At 35.7% G+C, this 22766-nt stretch overlaps 2 protein-coding genes across 4 annotated transcripts; both read right to left on the reverse strand.

The window, feature by feature from the left end:
• Positions 1-754: 754 nt before the first annotated feature.
• api5 (apoptosis inhibitor 5) lies at positions 755-8730 on the reverse strand. Of its 2 annotated transcripts, none has more exons than XM_058768005.1 (14): positions 8411-8730; positions 6749-6910; positions 6557-6650; positions 6354-6419; positions 6050-6201; positions 5039-5245; positions 4538-4642; positions 3560-3649; positions 3256-3434; positions 2392-2485; positions 2139-2195; positions 1966-2051; positions 1735-1877; positions 755-1652 (listed from the first exon to the last, which is right to left on the reverse strand). In XM_058768005.1, the coding sequence occupies exons 1-14, from the start codon at positions 8480-8482 to the stop codon at positions 1573-1575; spliced, it is 1587 nt and encodes a 528-aa protein (XP_058623988.1). In that variant the 5' UTR covers positions 8483-8730; the 3' UTR covers positions 755-1572. The 2 variants fall into 2 exon arrangements, with proteins under 2 accessions (XP_058623988.1, XP_058623987.1); XM_058768004.1 differs by having other exon boundaries at positions 5018-5245.
• A 2460-nt stretch (positions 8731-11190) lies between these two features.
• prr5l (proline rich 5 like) lies at positions 11191-20925 on the reverse strand. Of its 2 annotated transcripts, none has more exons than XM_058768031.1 (9): positions 20691-20925; positions 18115-18264; positions 16710-16790; positions 16371-16419; positions 15428-15485; positions 15239-15330; positions 15013-15147; positions 13276-13396; positions 11191-12148 (listed from the first exon to the last, which is right to left on the reverse strand). In XM_058768031.1, exons 2-9 carry the CDS (start codon positions 18231-18233, stop codon positions 11769-11771), a joined length of 1035 nt encoding a protein of 344 aa, XP_058624014.1. In that variant the 5' UTR covers positions 18234-18264; positions 20691-20925; the 3' UTR covers positions 11191-11768. The 2 variants fall into 2 exon arrangements, with proteins under 2 accessions (XP_058624014.1, XP_058624015.1); XM_058768032.1 differs by lacking the exon at positions 20691-20925 and adding an exon at positions 19704-20671.
• Between the last annotated feature and the right edge of the window lie 1841 nt (positions 20926-22766).

Below are 22766 nucleotides of genomic sequence, written 5' to 3' on the forward strand. Positions count from 1 at the left end.
CTGACAGCGCCACCTAGCGCACAGTGAACAGCGCGGTACGACACACCTGTTGAAGCGTGGAAAAAAACTCGACAGATTTAACCCTCTGTGTAATGTATCGTTTGCTATAAACCTCACGAGGAGGTTATTTCATCTGACGTAGCACAAATGCCATAATTAATCATGTATAATCATAGTTTTATTGTCGAATGGTCAAAACTGAATTCTCTCATGATCTTAATGTGATTAAGTTAGGTTGACCCTCAACACAAACGTTTCGCATTTTTAGGTTTTTAAGACGTTTTTGTTTCGGATTTTACCATCATTAAAGGGATACAATGGAGGCAAAATCTCTCACACACAATCAAAATTACCATTAAAATGTTTTTATTGACATTAACTGTCTAATTGCATCTCGTTTGTGATGCATGTATAAAGCCTATGTATTTTAGGGTTAAAAGAGATATGGTGAACAATGATTGCTAAATGCACAACACTAGAAAAACTGTTATTATGAATTAGATTGTGATTAGAAAAAAAGTAGATTAAAGTAGCCTTTAACAATTCCTAAATAGTCATGTTTTGAATGTAAATCTGCTTTCTTGGTTGCAGACTTACATGGCCATCTAGTGGTGAGATTCTTCTATATGAACTAGTTTCATTCTTTATAAGCAGATGAATGCTGGTAATGAATGTGTGAAATGCAAAATTCATGGCATCTTTGGTCTTGACTATATTTACTAAATATTCATACTCAAATCAACCAATTAGAATGTTGAAAAAGGCAAAAAGATTTAATGTGGGTGAAAAATCTTGTTGAAATGAAAACCAACAGCTGTAATACATAAATGTCCGATTTCCCTCGATCAAAAACATTTAAATATCTTCTACAAACTAAGCATGCACAATGTTTGAAATCGAAAGTGAACTCAAATCTATGCAAGCAATATTTGAAAACGATTGGTTCCTTATTAAATTATTTTGTAATAGTTTGAAAAGACAAGGCAATCCTATTCTAAAAGGACAATTTCCGTGGAATATTTCACTCATCTTGAAAAAAAAGCAATCTTTTAACTTAATCAAGTTAACAAACGAACACCAGGGCATAAGGGGCGTCATACAAACTTAAATATTTATGTCCTGAAATAAGAAAGACAGCATAAGATTTGACCCACACAAGTTTGATAAAATTCAGAAGGATATTATTGTTTACTTCTTACAAATCTGTGATTTTTGATCCAACAAAACTCTGAAAAAATTAAAAATTTTAAAAAAGAAAAAATACAAAGGATGCATGTCACCATACAAAAACTCTTAAAAAAGAAAATACACCTTGGCAGTTTTTTGTTCCACAAAGATGATCCAGAAAGAAAAACAACCCACACATTTGTAACCAACGGGATAACCAGTGCCAGGAGGCTGTGAACGGATTCTCAAAAACACACCCAAGAATAAAAAGAAAAAAATGTGGAGAGAAAAGGATGAATGGAGGGCTGGGAGATGCAGGAAGGACCAGACGGGAGAAACTATGTGAGAGATATTGTTGTGTTGTGGTAATGCAGTTGCATGGGTATAGAAGCATATGCAGTCCTCTTAATAAATCCGGCCTCGGCTTCGGTTTCCTCTTCCTCCGAAGCCCCGTCCTCGGCCGCCCCTGAAGCCTCCTCGTTGTTCTGAGGGCACAGATGAGATCAGTTATATACACAGATACTAATTCATGTAGTACTATCGAATAGGTTTTTCTAAGACGATCACCGTAAGAGAAGTTCCCAATGCTGGCGCTGTATTTCCCGCTGGGCGGATTGTATATTTGTCGGGCATCCCTCCTGGGCAGATTTGTGGGAAGCTTCTTTGTCGCCGCTATTGCCCCAATGTCCTCTCCTGACTGCCTCTTCTGGCTGTAGGATATACAGAGATCATGGCAAAAACTTTAATAAGCAGACTAAACACGGTGATCTGAATGTCAAGGCTGATCTGTTCACGTACCCGATTGCTGCTGCCTCTGTCTTCTGCACCGGTTTCCAGGACAGAGTGACTGTGCTTTTATAGGATGGAGGGTTATGGAACAGATCCTGGAGAAGATAGAAGAAAAGAAATGAGAACAAAATTTGACAAAGCAACACAGACTTTTAAAACTTGTCAGAATTCATGAATGTTACCTTGATTAAAACATTGATGTTGTTGGTGATCTTCAAAGCCACAACTTTGATTTTATTCTGTGAAGAAACAAAATTAGAATACATATGACATCTTTCATCATACTTTTCCAGGGTTTTTGAAACACATTAGGTAAATCTGACAAATAAGGACCTTGAAATTGCAAATAAAAAAATAAAAATAAACAAGTAAATAAATACTTTTATTTGTATTACCTTTACAAAGCAAAGATCACTGTAAATATAAAAATCATACCTCCTCTGTCTTTAGTGCATCTCCAGTCTTGCCTTGCAAAGCAACACGCAGTTGTCGAATATATACTTGGAGCCCCCGTGCAAAGTACTGTAACCTGTGAAATAAATGACAAAAAATAATAAGATGAATGTACTGTTCACCCGCCCTTCACAAATTAAATTTAAAACTTTTTAAAAGTCTCTTATTCTCACCAAAAATACAGTAAAAACAGCAATATTGTAAAATATTACAATTGAAATATTCTGCTGTCTATTTTAATATAATTTAAAATGTAATTTATTTCTGTGATGGCAAAGCTGAATTTTCAGCATCTTTACTCCCATCTTCAGTGTCATATATATATATACACACATATACACATACACACACACACACACACACACATACATACAGATTTGCTGATTAAGAAACATTTCTTTTTATCATCAATTACCTCCTCTTATTATTAGAATAATTATCATTATCAAACAGTTATGCTGCTTACTATTTTTGTTTTTCCAGGTTTCTTTTATGAAAAAAAAGTTCAAAAGAACAACAATTGTTTGAAATGTTACTTTTGTAATATTAATATCTTTACCGTCACTTTTGATCAATTCAATGCATCTTTTCTGAACAAAAGTATTAATTTCTTAAAAAAAAAAAAAAGAAGTGTTTATACTGAAGTACAAATAAGTATTTTTGTTGTGGTAATGAGAATCATTAAAATCCATTTGTATTGGTACCATTTAATTTTTCCATATAAAGACCCTAATAATGATGCAAAAGTTTCAGGATTTCAAATGCTTTCAATCATCCTTTTGATGATTAATCCATCCATCCATCCAACATTCAATCATCCTTATGATGATTAATATGAGATCTGACCTGATCTTGAAGTCCTTCAGCTTCTCTGCACTGATTTTGTCGATGAGAAAGTCGGGTAGTTTTTTGCCCAGCTGATGGAAGCTGAAGAGCAGACACTCCACGTAGCTGAACTGCAGCTTGGGTTCTTCATTGGCTGCGTTCTCTCCGTTCTCCTCCTCTGGAGGCAGAGGCATGAACTCCTGGAGACATTAGTGGACAAAGAGATGCAGACCACAGCATGAGAGGATATTTAACGACAAAGCGGCTGGAGTGGAAAGCTTTCTAAATTCTTGTGTGATGTCAGGAATTCAACGTATTCCTTTACCAGTAGCTTCTCAAACAGCATGTTGAGATTGACCTCCAGTTTGTCCATGTCACCACAATACGGACTCATCTCTGCTAATAACTTAAGTACCTGCAAAGCAGAAAATAGAGTTTATTCTCCAGCATTCTACAAATGTCTGGGCCAAAAAAACAACAACCCAACAAACAAGTATTCAATGAAAATGTGCCTTTTTCCATGTTAAAATAAAAAGACTTGTATACAAGCTTAAAGAATAGTTCACCCAAAAATGAAAATTCTGTCATTAATTACCCACCCTCATGTCGTTCCAAACCCGTAAGATCTTAGTTCATCTTCTGAACACAAATTAAGATATTTTTGATTAAATCCGAGAGCTCTCAGATCCTCCATAGACAGCAACACAACTGCAATGTTCCCAGGTCCAGAAACGTAGCAAGGACATCTGTAAATTAGTCCATGTGACACCAGGGGTTCAACTGTAATTTTACAGCTACGAGAATACTTTTTGTGCACAAAGAAAACAAATTTTTTATTTTACATTCTTTTATTCAACAATTCTTCAAGCAAGTGCATGCGTCCTGATACTCTTTCCACAATGGCGGTGCACCGCTGCAGACGGGATGAGGAGGAGAAGAAGTGTTGAATAAAGTCATTACTTTTGTTTTCTTTGCACACAAAAAGGATTCTCGTAGCTTTGTAAAATTATGATTGAACCCCTGGTGTCAAATGGACTAATTTACCGATGTCCTTGCTATGTTTCTGGACCTGGAAATATTGCAGTTGTGTTGCTGGCTATGGAAGATCTGAGAGCTCGATTTAATCCAAAATATCTTAATTTGCGTTCAGAAGATGAATGAAGGTCTTACGGGTTTGGAACAACATGAAGGCGAGTAATTAATGACAGAATTTTCATTTTTGGGTGAACAATCCCTTTAATATGCAGAAGCTTTATGCAGGGTTCCGACTATATTTGACCATGATTCCCAGCATGATACACACCTCCAGCTGGATGTCCAATTCTGCTACAGGGCTGGTGAGCAGACTGAGGTTGGGCAGAACACATTCACAGAAGTATGTCACAAAGCGAGTAGAATGCACATTTTTCTGGAGAAGAGAAGGAGAAAAGTTAATAATTATGATTTGCATTAAAAAACAGTGATGCCATGAACTAGTACAAGTGCAACATTTTTCACGGAAGACAGGACAAAAATTTCAGAATGGAAAACATACATGAAAACACTAACAATAAAACAATAATAAAATGTATTATTAATAAAAACAGAATTTAATGACAAAAAGAAAAATGCTGTTCTGTGAAATGTTGCTTATATAAATAAAAATATTTTTTCTCTCGTTTGGATTAAAGATTGGCACTTAATTTTGTGAAAAATTCATTCAGGCATGCAAGCTTTTATCAGAATGTGACAAAAATACAACAGTTGAATATTATTGGAGAAATATTCTAATATTATTGCTGACCGTTGCTGTGGTTTCACTCACAGAAAAGAGTGGTAAGGCCTGGCGCGTGCACTGCAGGAGCCGGTCGACACTGTCTGCATCTGTGGGGTTTAGAGCCTGCTCCAGGAAAGCCTGCTCCACCACCAGCTCCACCAGCTGCTGCCGCCCGCTCACAGTCTGCATGCTCTTCAGCCCGGACAGGATACGCATCAGAAGCACAAACTCCTCCCCCGTCACATCCTCTAGGACCTAAGACAATGAGAGAGTGACAGGTCAAGTGTGACAATGACCGGCCAAAAAAAGCTGTTTGATATTATGTGGTGCAACCAATAAAAACATGTGGTGCAAATAACATGCAGCAAAATAAATAAATAAAATAAATAATTAAAAACAACTGACAAGACAAGGTTAGCTCCGGTTATAAAATGTCAGGTGGTGTGACTCAATAATTCATATGTTGTAGAATACTTATTTTTTAAATAAAGCATGTTAATACTTTTTATTTGATGGTTATGCCACATGCCATTTTTAAAGTAATTAACCTTAAACTTTTCAGTTTTTCCAAAACTATATGAAACTAATATGTATATAAAGAGCACATTAAAAAAATTTGCATTTTAAACATTTAAACTAGTCGATAAGATTTTAGTTTGTGTTTGAAATGAATGAACACATATTCAAGAAGAATAGATTACATTGATCAAAAGTGAAAGTAAAGAAATTTCTAATGTTACAAAAGATTAAAATTTCAAAAAATGCTTTAAACTTTCTATCAAAGAATCCTGAAAAAAATGTATCACGGTTTCCACAAAAACGTGAAGCAGCACAACTTTTCAACATTGATAAGAAATATTTCTTAAACAGCATATTAGAATGATTTCTGAAGGATCATATGACACTAAAGACTGGAGTAACGATGCTGAAAATTACTATTTACTATTTTTACTGATCAAATAATTGCAGTCTTGGTAAGCAGAAGAGATTTCTTTCAAAAATACTATTACCAATTCCGAACAGTAGTGTATGTGTGGAAAATTAAAATATAAATGATACCTTTTTTGTCTCTATGAAGATGTAATCCTCCACCTCTTTTGTCATAGTGTCATCTGGCATCGTTTTCAACTTAGTAGAGAGAAACTTAATTGCTCTCTCTCGAACAATATCTTCTCCCTGCAGGATCTGACTGAACAAGCCTCCCAAAGTTCCTGCAAAGAAAGATGCCAGGGTCAAAAAAGACAATGACTTCAGCTAGGAGGTCTTTTAGTCATCAATACAATAACAATCAGTAATTTTCTCTGTAGAATTAACAGAAAACACATTCTAGCTATAAAGTATTGTGTGTATGATGAACAAATACCTTTTGCATCGATTTTGAATATGGAGACCAAAGCAGTGTTGACTTGATTGAATTCAGCAGAATCATCTAAAAGATATGAGAAGAAATGGCACTGATCAAACAGCTGGAAAAAACGGTATGTTGTTTAAATGCACTAATTTATCCAGAAATGCAAGAACTTAACACTGCCTAAAAACCAGGTTATTAGTAGATGTGAGACCGACCTGTCTGCAGCAGCTGTGTGAGGATGTCTGCGACTCTGGGTAAATTCTCTCCTGATGCGAAACGGGGCAGTTCCTTGATAGCTTGCCTTCTAATCTATAATAAGGAAACCAGGAAAGATAAACCAATGATGTCAAGATTTGTTTTCCGGTTTCACACCCATAACATGATGATAATGATGATGATGTACTCACAGATACATCCTCATCCTCACACAGATCAAGCTGTGCATTGATGGCTGCATCGGCCAGCTCTGGAAAACTGCTGAAAAATTTTGGAATGAACTGTGCGGCCAGTCGCTTCTCCTTTGGACCTCCTTTAACACCATCCAGAATTACCTGATAAGCATCTTTGTGCTGAAAAACAACAATAAAAAAAAGATAGATCAGAATAAGTGACGTTTTATAACATGTGTGTGTATATATATATATATATATATATATATAAATAATATATTGAAATATTTATGATAACTTTAACATTACATCCATTAATGCTAGCTATGTTTCTTAAAATACATGTTATAATATATTTAATACAAGAAGCATTGAGTTACGATTTCGGTTATAATACATGTCAAAACGTTCTAACTAAAATTTGCTCACTAAGGCTGCATTTACTTGATCAAAAAGAAAGTGAAAAACAGTAATACTGTGAAATATTACAATAAAGTAACTATTTTCTATTTGAATATATTTTGTTGAAAATGTAATTTGTTCCTGTGATGGCAAAGCTTAATTTTCAGCAGAATTATCAATGTTTTCACAAAAATATTAAACAGCAAAAACAGTTTAACATTGCTAATAATAAGACCCATTTTTAATAATTGCATACCAATAATAATTTATTCAGCTCTGACATATGAACAAATTACTTTTTTAAAATATATTCAACCAAGTAGCTGAAGTTGTCCGCATACTGGAAAAATACAATCAGAACAAAAAAGGTGCATCAAAAATACATTTTATTTTCCATATGTAAAAGTGAAAAAGTGACAAAAGTGCCTTAAAAACAACAAACTTGGTTGACTAAACTTTGTTTACACACCTGACAATTTTTTGAGTGCACACAATTCCCGTTTGATTTTCAAAATATATTCAAATAGAAAACAGTTCTCCTAAATTGTAATATTAAAATATTACCGTTTTATTTATTTTTGATCAAATAAATGCAGTCTTGGTGTAAATAAGAGACTTCAAAAACAAACTTCATTATTAACTTCTGACTGGTCGTGTATACTTATTTATATAGACCGTTAAATCAAATAAAATGAAATATAACATCACAAATAAAAAAACAAATATGTAGCATTAGCAAAAAATATTACTACGTTTTATTATTATATACTACGTTTGATATTACACAACATATCTTAACATTTTATCAGATTGTACGCTCCCAAAATAAGGAAAAACGACCATATTTGCATTATGTAAATTCACTCATCGTTCCTGATGCAAGCTAATCTCAAGCTGTTGATCATTCTTCAGTATTTCTGTACGCAGGACTGCGGAGCTCCACATTCACAAACACATTACGCAGCGTAACATTAGCCTTCGCTAAACGTGATTGCTTTTTCTTTAACAAACCTCAAAATTAACTAACGTATTTCATCCGGCACAAACGCAATAAACCCTTCCTGCACGCACAGCTGCCCTAATAGCTCGCACATGGCCCTGTTAGCTTTTTTTTCTCAAAACCCCCAAACATTTCCAGTCAGCTATTAGCGCTAATATGCTAGTACGCCTAGAGGAGGCCGCGTAAAGCCTGTAAATGAATAAAACCGTCACAAACTGAATATCTAACGAGTACTTTTCTTTCAGACGTACAACACAGAGATATGAGGCTTTGTTTACTTTGCTGAGATCCTCTTTCTCGTCGGCGAGGATGCCGTAGTTACGGTAGAGCTCCTCCACTGTCGCCGCCATCAGCGTGTCAGACTTCACCGAGGGGTTTCAATGAATAACGGCAGTTCTGCTGCTCCTCCTGCGACACTTCCGCTGTATCCGCTCCAAATTTCTCCAAACGCGTCGCGGTGTTAAAGCACAGATGCGGTGTGGGCTGGAGTGGGATGTTATTTTGGAAGCGAACGTTGCTCTCGCGTGCAGTACGCCAGCTTGGGTTTGTTGCTCTGTGCGGCGGCGGGAGGAACGCTGCTTCGACGCTCTTGGGAAATGACCGACAGCGCCATCGGGAAAGAGCGCCATCTGCTGGATCGGGTCTTTAATGCACTAATCATTGAGGCCCTACTGACAGAAAAGGAAAAGAAAATATCACTGTTAACCATCCTGTCGAGGGCTTTTAGTCCCATTGTACGTATTGATGAACTGTTATTGATCCACTGAACCAACACAGAACTGACTTGAGCTAAATAATGGCACTACTGTCTAAAAAAAAGTGCTAGAAAAAAAGGCGACGACTTATTCAGAGACCCGTGGGCTAAATCTTTTAAAAATGTGAACTATTTTTGTGTCAAATGTGATTAATACATTTAAAACAAACAAAACCTGAAAGGTTCTTAAAGTTGGGGTTAAATTTGATGTGAAGAATAAGAATGCCACTAAACTTAACGGAAAATGGGCTGTTTTATTTTATTGATTAAAACAAATAATAATAATAATAATAGAAAAAATGCAATATAAGAATGGCAAAATTTAGTCATATTCATTGTAGCATTAATCTGATTTAAGAGATAAAGTGGTGGCCAATATTATTAGTATATATTATTATAACACTAGTATTTTGACCATCTAAAAAATGGCTTTAAGTCAGTTATTTCTATCTTTTGCTGTGGTGTGTCAGTAGGAAATATCAGTTTACATTTCCAAACATTCATTTTGCCATTAATTGTAATAATTCAGTGAGATTTTTGTCTGACAGCAGCCAGTGCTCCACAGAGATCTGATCTGATCATCATCAGTCTGTCTGGAGTGACATGAAGAAACACAACAAACTGAGACTAAATCCAGAAGAACTGGCAACGTCTCCAAGATGCTTCAAGAAACCTACCTGCAAAGCTACAGTACTGTTAAAAGTTTTAGTCACTTGTGTAAAAATGCTGTAAAATGAGGATGCTGTCAAAAATAATGTCATAAATAGATTTTCTTTATCAATTAACGTCTATAAAACTAAATTAAAGCAACATTTGGTGTGAGCATCCTTTGCATTTTAAGCAGCTTTTGCCCTCAGTGTACTTGCGCATAGTTTTTCAGGTAGCTTTGCAGGTAGGTCTCTTGAAGCATCTTGGAGACGTTGCCACAGTTCTTCTGGATTTAGTCTCAGTTTGTTCTGTTTCTTCATGTCACTCCAGACAGACTGATGATGATCAGATCAGATCTCTGTGGAGCACTGGCTGCTGTCAGACAAAAATCTCACTGAATTATTACAATTAATGGCGAAATAAATGTTAGGAAATGTAAACTGATATTTCCTACTCACACACAACAGAAAAAGATAATAACTTAAAACCATTTTTTTTAGCTGGTGAAAATACTAGTGTTCTAATAATTTTGACAACCACTGTTTTAAACAAACATCTAAACTTCCAAGTGCTGTAGCTGTTGTAGAGTGAGTGAGTGAGTGTGTGTGTGTGTGTGTGTGTGTACTGGTTTTTGTGGTTTATGAGGACAAAATTTGTTTAATGACATGGTTATGACAGAGGTATTACAATTTGAAGGTGGTTTATGAGGACACTGCCTATGTCCCCGTAATTCAAAAGGCTTAAAAAACATACTAAATGGTGTTTTTTTGAAAATCTAAAAACGCAGACAGTTTCCTGTAAGGGGTAGGTTTAGGTGTAGGGTTGGTGTAGGACAATAGCACATACAGTTTGTACAGTATAAAAACCATTATGCCTATGGAGAGTCCCCGTAAACCACATAAACCAACATGTGTGTGTGTGTGTGTCTCACTCTCAGCTTTTAACTCTAAAAACAGAAATGTAAGAAACAAACTCATTTTTATTTATTGATTGTTAGCTGCAATCAAGTAAACCTTCCAGAAGATGGCATCAAAGACCAGTAATTTTTTTTCTTCTGACTTCCCATGTATTCGTGCCCTTCGGCTGCACAATTTCCCTATCTTCTTAATAGGAAAGCCTTACTGAACTAATCACCTCAGATAAGATTACAGTGAAATTCCTTTCAGTGGCAGTCAGAGGAGGAACTTCCTCAATGAGTCTGGCTCCTTCTGCCAGATCTAAAATAAATAAATAAATATATATATATATTTTTTTACAGTTTTTTTACAGTTTTTTTTTTACAATTTTTAAAAATTAAGTTTTAAAATATTCACATTATGAATACAACCAAATAAAATAAAAAAAGCAAACAAAACATTGTCTTTGATAAACACATAACCATCTGCTCCAAGGTCAGAAGTGCTTGTTTAGTACACTCGCAATAAAGCTCTTTGGCAGCTCACATTCTGAAACACCACCACAAAGGTTTTCTAAGGTGATGTTGACGTTGAAAACAGCATCTAAAGCTCCTTAAAGGCTAATCTGCTGAAGGAACTCTAAACCGTATGCCAGAGCCGCATAGAAATGCTCACATGAACCTCTAAAGACATCTACTCAAACCTTAGACGTACAGTCCAGTGTTCAATGAACAATCAAATGCCAAAATGATTTCAAAAACACTTTCTTCATTAAAATTTATTACTACAAAAATATACAACATTATTTGACACACATTGAATTGAGTTTCTTTTTTAATTATTTTAAATTACATTTTTTAAATATTAAAATTTCATACAATAAAACAAAACATTCATAAAAGACTAAAAATCATGTCAGTATGTTTAGTTTCCACGACTAAGAAATGAAACAGTAAGACAGCTTAAGAAAGAGAAGGTAAAGACATTAATTGTAAGTATGTGCCGTTAGTTTGTCTCAGTATGGTTTCTGCTGTACCGTTTGCTAACTGGCATACTTTCACACCGCTTTACCACCTCCACGATAGAAAAAAGCATGACTTTGGCGTGCTTTACAAGAAACGGCTGAAGCGAAACTTCTTCAACCATCCTCCACCCCTCCAAGCTCTTAAAAACAGGCTAAACTGACAGGCCAAACAGTATTTAGCACACAAAACAGCTCACATTTCCACAGCAGTAGAGTCCATATTGTATTAAGCCAACACGTTCTAGCTTGTCTCAGTTATCGTAACTTTACAAGATCTCAGTGGGCGTTTTGAGAGCGTGAGAGAAAGGCTTTTTTTAACTAGTTAGGCCACACTTCATCTCTGCAGTGCTTTGCACTCGGAGGATTTCCACGCCACCTGGCCGGGAGTCAAAAAAGGCCGGTTCATTGCAGAAAGTCTTAGGTGTCCTTTTGCTCTCTGTCTTGGTCATCCTGGCCGCCCCACTGACCTCCACTTTTTCTGAACACATCCTGTTTTTCATGGACAGGAGCTGGATGTCCGAATGCACATTGGCGACTGTGTGGCGTCGGACACCACCGGTCCTTTCCAAATAGGCTTCACCCTCGTGTTCGATTAGAGGTGCCAGGAAAGACTCGTGGGCAAAATGTGTCACCATAATCTCAGGTTGACTGAGGTATGGAGTGGCAACCAACCTCAGGCCTTCTAGATGATCTTCTGCGGGGGAAGCGATTATGACGCTGGTTAGATATAACACAGACTACAACATGCATAAGTTAGACTAGGGTCAATGACATATGAATATCTGTTGGTTTCACATGGGTTTGATAAACTTTTATAATATTTTCAAGAAACGCTTATATTTATTGACTCTAAAAATGTCATGCTGCATAATCATCAATAAAATACCTTACTTTTCATTATTTATTAACCTGTTAGCGTTCCACTGTAACGCCCATGGTACACTTCGTGTTTTGTTCAATTCTACAGTAATGGGGGTTTAAAAGTTTTTAAATACATTTTTCAAAGTTCACAGCAGTTTTTCCAAAATCACGAATTATTAATTAATAAACTTCATTAGGTTTTTGGGGAGTTGCACCACATGACATGAACTAACTTTGTGTTCTCATAAAAAGGTCAAATTACCTGATATTTTATTAGACTTATTGATCTTCATGCTTTTTATGCATTTTGGTTACACCACATGATTTAAATTTTTTTTACCGTATAACCTTTTATTATTATTATTAATAATAATATTTTTTCAAGGTACAAAGACATTTTTACAAATATTATAAATTATAAAATGTATGGGGAGTTGCACCACATTACATTTTACAACATTAACTAACTTTGCCATAAAATGGTCAAATTATCTGATAATTTAAATGGCTTCTTGATCTTAAGGCTTCTAACATTTTTTTTCCTGCATGTTGGTTACTCCATATGATTTTAATTTGCAAATAAACCTTTTTAAATTACTAATAAATAACATTAATTAATAGTGAAGCTGTTTTGTAAAAAACCAAAAGGTTTTCTAATAAATAATATTAAAAGGTTAAGACAAGCTACTAAATAAATTATTCTTTTAATGAGGCTTTTGTCTTCATGATATTCCTTTTCTTTATGATATTTGGACAGTTATACCAACCTGACAGATTTGACTTTAGACCCCCCTTAAAAATATATAAATTTTTAATTCAGGAATTTAAATTATGTTCATCATAAAGGTGTATTCAAGTCATTGTATGTACGAATTGAATTGTTAATGCTTTTTTGAATACATTAATTGACCCAGCCAAAGAATGGGCATGATGTCATGGAAATGTAAAATGAAAGAGCACCTGAAGAGGAATCGCTAGGATTCATGTAGAGGTAGTTACTCAGGTAAGGAGATATAACCATGTCCACTAGCCTCTCGAGCCGGAAATACTCTTGCGTAGGTCCATTAGGCTCATGAATGCCCTGCCCCAAAAAAAAGAACATCATGAAAATAAGGATCCAATATAAAGAGTCGACAATCACTGCTGGTAGATGAATAGTTAAAATATCTGGGTTCAATCCCAAGACAGCTGACAAGTGGGAGTAAATGAGGAACAGATGACGCATCACTGTGCTTCATCACCATTATGCCCTTAAGCATGACACTGTATCCCTGTGGTACTCAGCCTCGTTCTGGAACAAAGCTGACAAATTTCTTTTGTATGGAGGAGCTGTATTTGAAAAACGAACGCTGGGTCAACGTGTTTGGTTTCATGGAGGCTCTTCAAATCTCATCTGAGATTACAGCAGCACAAAGCAGATCCGTATATGTTCCCACACCAGCACTCAGGGAATGCTCTCCCAATGTTCATTTATCTTCATATCTCTGCTTCATATTCTCATCTGTGCTCTAACAACATTTTGCGTATGTTTGCTTAACATTTGTTTCAGTGGTTGATCTTTATTAAAATACACAACTTTTTTTCTTGTGTTATTTTAGTATTATTTATATTGTATTTTTTTGTTTTGAATTTAGCTTTTGAATTTTTTTTATTTTCAGATTTTATTTAAATTTTTAGTTTGTTCTGTGCTTTTTGTTTATTACGTGTTTGTATTTAGCTTTAATTTATTTATTGTTAGTTTAGTAGTTCAATTTATTTTATATCAATAAGTTGCCATGGCAAAATTTGTTATTGAAGTTTAATTTTTCATCTAATATTTATTTTTATTTTTGTTTTATTTTATTATTTAGTTTTACTTTTAGTTACTAATAACAATATAGATATGAAGGTAAAATTAGAGGCCTATATATCTATTTATATATAACTTTTCGAATATACAATTTTTAGAATTTACCCTTAAAAAGTTATTACATTTTTAGAATCATTAAGATCTGAACAGACATATAATAAACACAAACAATATTTAAATTCAATATTTATAGCATGAAAAATATTTATAAGGATTTGCCTGCTGGATGTGTGCACTTTTTGTCTGAATTTGTCAATTATTGCTAAAAATTATTTATATAATTTTTTTTTACACAAATTAACTGCATCTCAGTTGTGGCATCATTTCTATAACAACCATTTTTTCCCCTGAACATTTTTTTTCATATGTTACTGATGAACACCTTTAGAGCTCAAATAATGCATATTTTAAAAAAAGTATTATGTTATTATAAAATGTTATGCTTCACATTTCTGCTTTTTAACACTTCATTCACAACTGACTACGCGTCTCAGTTGTGACATCATTTCCACAAACAACCAATTTTTTCTCACCTAAAGTTTTTTTTTCACATGTTACTTGGTTACCAAGGAGAAAAGACAACAATGTCAGTGAAGGGCGTGAGATGAAATATGAGAGACTTGTTGTGCTTATTGACTTATTGTGCATCCTTTCTGTTCAAGCTGCCAAATGACTTTTGAGCATCTAAGACAGACAAAATGCTAGTTATAAAGCTATCAGGACCAAAACATTTCCAAAAATGTTTAAAATGTAATATCCATCACAAAATTACAGATGTGGTGGAAATGTTCATGATGCATCATAAAATCAGACATTATTAGTGCACAAATGACCTAGTGAGAGCTCACCTGCAGGATCAGCAGCATCTGTGTGATTGGAGGAGGAAATGAGGAGCCCTGAAACATGTTCTCCACAGGAAGCTTCAACAGAACCATGTTCCTGAAGCCTAGCAGAGACATTTGCCTCACAGTCAACTCCTGACCCTAAACCCAGCCAAAAAACACCAGTCACCATAGTGTCGGTAACTCGACGCCAACCCACTGATTTGAATGGTAGGTGAGATCATTTTAATACCTGCACAGGGTAGAAAATAGCTTGAAGAGTTGGCAGGATGTCTGTGAAAAACCTCACCCACATCTCAGACAGCGCTTGGAGATGAGTCTCATCTAGGCATGAGAAATGAGACAAGAATGCAAGGAGCGATTGAATTACACACATCTGTATAAAACCTTATTAGACCTATAAAATGGGTTCAGCACTCACCGTTATGAAGCTGAATCTTCTCCAAAATATATATCAGACCCTTATTCAAGAGCTGATCCTGGATAAAATGAGTCATGCAGGTACTTTAGAGAATATTCCAGATTCATTACAAGTTAAGCTCATTTGACAGCATTTGTGGCGTAATGTTGATTAGCACACACACACAAAAAAAATCTTACAGTGAGGCACTTGTGAAGTGAATGGGGTCAATTTGTAAATGCTGAAATATTTATTGTTTCAATAGTACAGCCACAAGATATAAACAATATGAAAGTTAACATGATTTTAGTGTAAAAAAAATGCTTACTAGAATTTTTTCATAACAACATAATACCATAAAACCCGGAAACGATTTAAATACCTTTAAATCAGCTCAATTAATACATATTTTAACATTAAGTATTAATATTAATGCTTTTATAAAATTTTAAGCGCTTTTTGAAGCTTTAAAAATGGGCCCCATTCACTTCTACGGTAAATGCCTCATTGTAACCTTGATTTATTATTTTATTTATTTTTTTATTAAATAAAAGAGTACAATTGAACATTAACATTAAGCTTTCTAGTTAACAGTCAATGTTCTGGTAATGTTCGCTCAAAGTTACGAACAAACGTTCTGATTATCATTCACAGTTCTCAGGTCTTTAATAATGTTCTCCCAATGTTCAGTGTTTTAGTTGGATGTTCATCTAACATTTTTTATATCTTACTACTCATTTCAGAATGTCCAGAAAACATTCAACACTAACAATTCCATAATGTTTGCAAAATGTTCATATAACCAAGAAAAAAACATAAAAAGTTAGCAAAATGTTCTTAGAATGTATTTTTGTTAGCTGTGTTGAATATTTAACGTTTTTAATTTCTCATTAGGATAATTTCACATCAAATTCAACTATTTTTTTGAAATTCGTCATGTCTTCAGAACTGAAAAATACATTACCTGAAAGTATTCAGTGATAAATGATCCCAGCTCGGTCCTCAAAAGCCACCTGATAAAACAGGTAAAATGCTCAGTTAATTACACACACCCTTATAAACAAAAACTTTTTACTTTTTCTTAATTTAAAATAGTAAAAATGCTGTTGCCTGCCTGTAAAAAGCTCACCACCACAAAGCTAAGGTGTTGTGGGTGGTTGCCATTTGCTTGCTATGTGGTTGTTAAGTGTATTCTCGGCCACTGCCTACTGGCACGAGTCAAAAACCTCTAATCTTGACTTGAAATCATTGTATAGGAAGTGAATTGAGTACATGGCTTCAATTCTCTGAATTACTTTCTTACCTTATGCTTTCGTTCAGGTTGTAGAGCTCATTGGCCTGTAGCCCCACACCATGGAAGACTTTAATTACAGCCGTTTGAACACTGCAAAACAGAAAAGACTTATTTTGTTGAGAAATCAGGAAACTAGGCATCATTCAAGTGGCCTGATCGTTGATTTGCAAGCTAAGAAAATTCTATTCAAAGCATCCCTTGATATGCATAAAGACTTTGTAAAAACATCCAAGCAATGTTACCTGTGTCAAGGAAATTCTCTGTTTTAGTGTCTATAGTCAGAGTTTTTGACCGCTTGCCAGCAAACTTTCGCTGCCCGCCGTCCAAACGACCACTTCTGACTAACATCCTGCTCTACACTTCCTGAGAGAGGGGCAGCAGAGGTCCCATTTCCATAAGGAAGTGGTAAAGGCAAAGGCTGCTGTCTGCTTCCTACTCCAACGCCTACTCAAACTGTGCGTCTCTAAGGGGTTTTTTCCCTAAAGACTAAATATGGCATGCAAAGCGTGAAATCATCTATGAAAAAGCAAGGTTTCCCTTTTGAGTCAGAGGTACAGTGATCGTAAACACCGCCCTTTTTGGCTCAAGTTTAAAGTTCAGGGCTTCCTAAAAGCAAATTTCATAACTTTTAAACGTTTTTTAGTCTTGAAGATTAAAATATATTAAAAACTTTTAAAAAACAATGCTTAAGCTGTAAATGTATTTAAAGTATAATGAAAATATGTTATTACTTCTTACTTAATGGTTACTTGATAGTGAGCAGATACAAACTTTTCTTGAAAATGGCTCAAAAGTTTTTCAAACCCATATGAAACCAACATAAAAACAGATTACATTTCTTACAATAACGTGCCATACATGTTTTTATGACAATATAAGTTTAGTTCATTTCGTAAAAAAATATCATGTGGTACAACTACCCCAAAATAATAATATTTATGAATTAATTATTCATCTATTTCTAAAAAATAAATTACTTTGACAAATTATATTTAAAGAACTTTTCAGAAAAAGATGTGCACATTCACTTGTATTGAAGGAGTGAGGAAGCTTAATAAGTTAAATTAAATTTTTTCTTGAAAATAATTTAAAAGCTTACCATCTCACACGAACTTGCCACATGCTTTTAAGAGCAGCTTAGCTAAGATCAGCTTCAGGATGTAAAATGTCATGTGGTGCGACTCCCCCAAAAAAGTAATAATATTAATAATTCATGATAAATGTAAAAATAAAACTGACTATGGAAAATATATTTTAAAATGTTTTGGATTAAACAACGACAGCTTTGTCATCTTTGAATGAACTTTACCTTTAAAAACTCTTGGTTGCGTCTATAAAAACCCCTCAAATCTCATGGCATTTAATGAAACAATGCCTTTTCTCCCTCTCATCCTTGGGAAAGGGAACCACCCACCTGTTCCAAACACTAGCGTTGGACAGCTGCAGTGTTGGCGAGCTGGCATGAAAGCGGGCGAGGTCGGACAGCACAGGCGAGCTCATGAAACGGGGCCTGGGCTTTCGGAATGACCCCATGGTTTAGTTGAGTTGAGGACAGGGGCACGTGCTAGAACAAATGTGAGAGACCAAAAGTCACGTTACAGGCAAAAGTTCCCACAAGGTACACCGAATGAGTGATGCAAAGAATGCGCGAAACAACCACAAAGGCAGTTGTTTACATGGTTCAGCTGCAGTGACTCATTTATATCGATGCCTGTGTCATAATGAAAGCCACACAGAACATCTACGACACAAACAAGCATAGGCCTACTTCCTTTGATGTGCAGCCTGACATGAGACTTCCTGGTGAACCTATGTTTGCGCTACGCTCGCGCACAGAGGTATCTGATAATCGCGAAAATGGCAGTTAGAATGCAGTTAACCAGATGCCTGTATCAGATGCTGACACGTTCATACAGCACTCATCTTGGTTTCTTATGCACAAATGCTTCCCAGAATTCTGACTCAAGCTGTCTCGCTCACAAGCTGCACCCTTGATGGCATCACAACTTGATCCCACACACATCTGATACCAACTGTAAACTTACATATTTATCCCATCTGCCTAATAATAGGTTCCCACACTGACAAAAACACTGCAGCAACGACAACTATGTTGCCATGAGAGAGTAAACAATGTCTCCAATTATAGGCTGCCTTTGTAAAGCCTGTGATGGGTTAAATTGGTATTTTATCCACCCAGCAAGAAGATGGCAATATCAGATGGCGCACTGAATCTGTTCCATTTGCTGCAAGAAAATGAGCTCATTCACAGTCTAACATTCATGAATGAAAATTTTATGCATCTATACTCACCATCTGCTAATTACGAGGCCAAAAACAAGTCAGACTCCCACTGCAGTTGATTCACTCTATGCATAATTCGCATGAATTGAGCTTATGGGGCGCCTCTGGTCATAAATCACACTAAGACATCAAGTTTCTGCCCAGCTCCTTAAGTATAATCTCATTCTTTCAGTTCTGGTATATTCATTTATTCACCAAGTGCTTTGGTGAATTAGGACTCGGGTTGTCTGGTGAGATGGTTGACTGGTGAACTTCTAATAACAGACATGAGCATGTACTCAGGCCAGTTAGGTAATGCAATTAAGGCTGCAGCATCTCAAAGCATGACCGGAGGGGAGTAAACAGCCTCATTTATCATCCGCGTTCAACTGCTGACCTGGTTTAAGTACATTAAGTGGACTCTCAAAGTCGACATCAACTTTTTGAAAAGCCATTTACACTGAGAACAAGAACTATAACTATAAACAAAACAGTTTTAAAGAGCTGGTGCATTTAAAGCATGTGCATGCTAATATAGTTATTGTTCTTGATGTTAACAGGCCTTTAAAGTTTTGTTTTTAAACACCTGTTTACGCCAATTACAATAAATGTAAAGTTGAAATATTCATTGTAATTCTATGAGAACAGTTAAGTCCAGAATCAAGTGGCAGACACAGGTTGCCAGATTGACGACAAACAAAAAGAATGAATGGAACTGACAAGGGAAGGAAGATGAGTAAGTTGATGTAAGTTGTTTTATATGGATGCGGAGGCTTTTTAGGTCAGGTAGAATCTTTGATTTCTGACCCTGTCTGTTTGGTGACTTCCATGGCTGCAATACGCTGTATTTTCCGTGAACTGGCAACCTGGTGGGTCAAAATACTTCAGGGTAAACTGGCAGTGGGCAGAATCACACAGACCAAAACAAAACATTCTGACAAAGAATGCGCATTTCAAAGTAGAATAACTAGCTCTGATTGTTTTTCTTAGAAACAAGTAGCCTGTTTCCTAAATATCTGTGCAAACATATTATTGTATTTTTATGCTTCAGTACAGTCAGTTCTTTCCAATTCATTTAAAGGAATAATTTACCCAAAAGTGAAAATGGCTATATTTAGTCACCCACATGTCATTCCAGACCTGTATGACTTTTTTTCTGTGGAACATAAAAGAGATATTTTGAAAGAGAAATTTTTGCACATACACTGAAGGTATTTGGCATCCGCAACCAAACTGGACCTCACTGACTTTCACTGAATAGACATTTTTCAAAATATCTTACCACAGAACAGCATGAGCGTGAGTAAATGGTTTTAATTTGGTGTGAACTACCCAGTATTTTTGCATTACGTAAAAGGCAAAAATGCGTACACTGAAGGTACATATAAATCAATGCCTAAAATGTTGTCTCACAACTTTTAAAGCGCAGAATGAAACATCACAGTCAAGTTATGTCGGGGAATCATCTACAACTAGGTTCTACAACTAAAAAAAATGGATAAAAAGTGAGCTTTTCTCTGTAACACAACCTAAAAACATTCATTAAGGACAGTATTACTATATTAGTAGTTATTCATTAGTTAGAAAGTTAAAATTAGTAGTTCAAATGTAGCCTTCTACTTCTCTTCTCTACAGATTCTCTGGAGTATCTTCATTGACCTCCAGGATCTACAAGTCTAGCGGCTACTGAGTAAATGTTTCACTTACCAGCTTGTTCTTCTCAGTCCTAACTGAGAGTTAGTTTAGCCACATTGTAATTTCCGCGACCGTTCTCACACATTTAAACGCTCAATGCAACTTCGACGAACGCTACCGTAACAACCCATAGGCTACCTTTAAAAATAAAACTTCAACCCTCAAGCCCTGTTTATCAACTAAGTATTGTTCGGGTGAGAAGAAAGCAAGATGCTCTGCTGTGAAGCGCCCGCTGTGGGCGGTCCATGGGAGGAGTTTACTGTAACTCTAGCACACATGCAACAAGTGTGTTGTAGTGAGTCCGAGTCATTTCCGCGAATCGGCTCTCTCGAACAGTTCGGTTCACAAGCATTAGAGCGATTCTTTCCCGTCACGACTATCGCGTGCAACGCATATTGCTGTTTATTACGTTTTCCGTCAAAGTTGAATGATTATTGCAATGTGTCACTGTTCAGCTCATAAACACGAAGTCATTTAATGCATTTAGCCTACATTTAGGCCAATATTTCTGAAAATGTTCAGTTTTATTGCGTTGAGAAAACTTCTATAGGCTACTATTATTTATAGCAGTCCTACGTTTCATTTATTTATTTTTTAATTACTTCTAGGCTATTCAATTAATTCATGTTCTGTCAGTCAAATCTCAGCATCACTCCTACTATCTCACACGGATCTGACAAATAGACGAGTCGATTCAATAAAGTTGACTCGAGAACCGTTTGGAGTCAGATCGGTTTTGTGAACTGATTCACTGAAAACATCCAACTCAGAAGAAAGATTCGTTCACTATTCGGACATGTGTGTTCAACACTGTGGTCTGATGCGCGGCTGGCACACAGTCTACAGACTTTGGACCAGAATTTACCATGTTCATACTCTGTGGTTTCCTTTAATCCCCAAGCATCTTCACTATGTATTTAAGTTCAAATAAGCAGTCCAAGACGACGCGTTGACAAAAACTTTAGGCCATGTAAGCTTTTTCCCCTTAAGATCATCTGCTGAGTCGCATACTGAATTTAGAAATGTAATTAAAGATTTGACAATGACAACTTGATCATCTGGCCAGTAGCTACTGCAAAAAAACTTTCTGTGCAAGATCCTCTAGAGGGCAGTATTGCACTGCTCTTGAGTTTTAGTTGAGAGAATTTCCCAACACGTTGAAATTGTGAATAAATACAAGGGATTTATTTTTTTCCCCTTTTCTTTCTCTCTTTTGCTGATTTACCATTTAAGTATCGATCTGCCTTCAAAGGAAAACCTACAGTTAGCATATGCAGGCACTGGGTGATTTATTATTATTATTATTTTTGTCATTTAGGTGCTTAACCTTTACAAAATGTTGACTGTCAGACTCAGAAGGTCAAATTAAATAAAATATGAGCTGTTTTATTTTATAATCAATTTTTCCTCCTTATTCTGCAACGTGTGGAAGTAATTTTCCGTGAATGCGCGAGACTTCCGTTTCATTAGCCGCTATGGGGAAATAGCTAGAGGTAAAACAAAGTGTAGCAAACGGTAAAACTGTGTGTGCTACAAACAAATGTGTTTATAATTACGACAATACATTAAAATAATATGACAGGAAATAACAGTTTAAAATGTCAAGCAGCATAACAAGCTCTTTTGTAAAGCTAAAAATAACTGAAGCGAATGTAGCCTTCATGTTACAAATGTTCACGCCCGCACTGACTTTGTGTGATTTTTATTTATTTTTTAATTTATTTGGAAATGCCTAGCAATAAACATCAAAATAGATCAAATTAATCTAATTAAAAATAAAATAAATGTCACATAGCTACAACTACAACTAACTGCAAGCAAATAAGTGCAAAAAAAAAAAAAAAATCACCTTTTGGTCAGGCAAGGGACAATAATTGTTTGAACCAGAGCAGGAAAATAAAGAAGCAATAAGTAGTAGTTGTTCTTTGTGACCGGTGGTCCTCTCATTAGTTTTGGCAAGGCCTTCCCAACAGTGGCCGAGGCACAGGGGTACCGTTGACCTTGACGGCAGGAGTCCCGTGTTAAACACTAACGAGAGAGACGTTCCCAAGCTTGTCTACAGCTCTGGCCCGATCAAACAAAGGGGAA

This window comes from Onychostoma macrolepis, chromosome 25 (assembly GCF_012432095.1).
Source record: "Onychostoma macrolepis isolate SWU-2019 chromosome 25, ASM1243209v1, whole genome shotgun sequence".
Classification (NCBI taxonomy): domain Eukaryota; kingdom Metazoa; phylum Chordata; class Actinopteri; order Cypriniformes; family Cyprinidae; genus Onychostoma; species Onychostoma macrolepis.

Coding starts and splice junctions, on each gene's coding strand:
- api5 (XM_058768004.1), bottom strand. CDS start 8,482: ATGGCGGCGACAGTGGAGGAGCTCTACCGTAACTACGGCATCCTCGCC. Junction 4,643..5,017: donor TGAGTGAAACCACAGCAACG/GTCAGCAATAAT, acceptor TCTCTTCTCCAG/AAAAATGTGCATTCTACTCG. Junction 1,878..1,965: donor ACAGAGGCAGCAGCAATCGG/GTACGTGAACAG, acceptor TATATCCTACAG/CCAGAAGAGGCAGTCAGGAG.
- prr5l (XM_058768031.1), bottom strand. CDS start 18,233: ATGGGGTCATTCCGAAAGCCCAGGCCCCGTTTCATGAGCTCGCCTGTG. Junction 15,331..15,427: donor GAAGATTCAGCTTCATAACG/GTGAGTGCTGAA, acceptor TCTCATGCCTAG/ATGAGACTCATCTCCAAGCG. Junction 15,148..15,238: donor CTATTTTCTACCCTGTGCAG/GTATTAAAATGA, acceptor GGCTGGGTTTAG/GGTCAGGAGTTGACTGTGAG.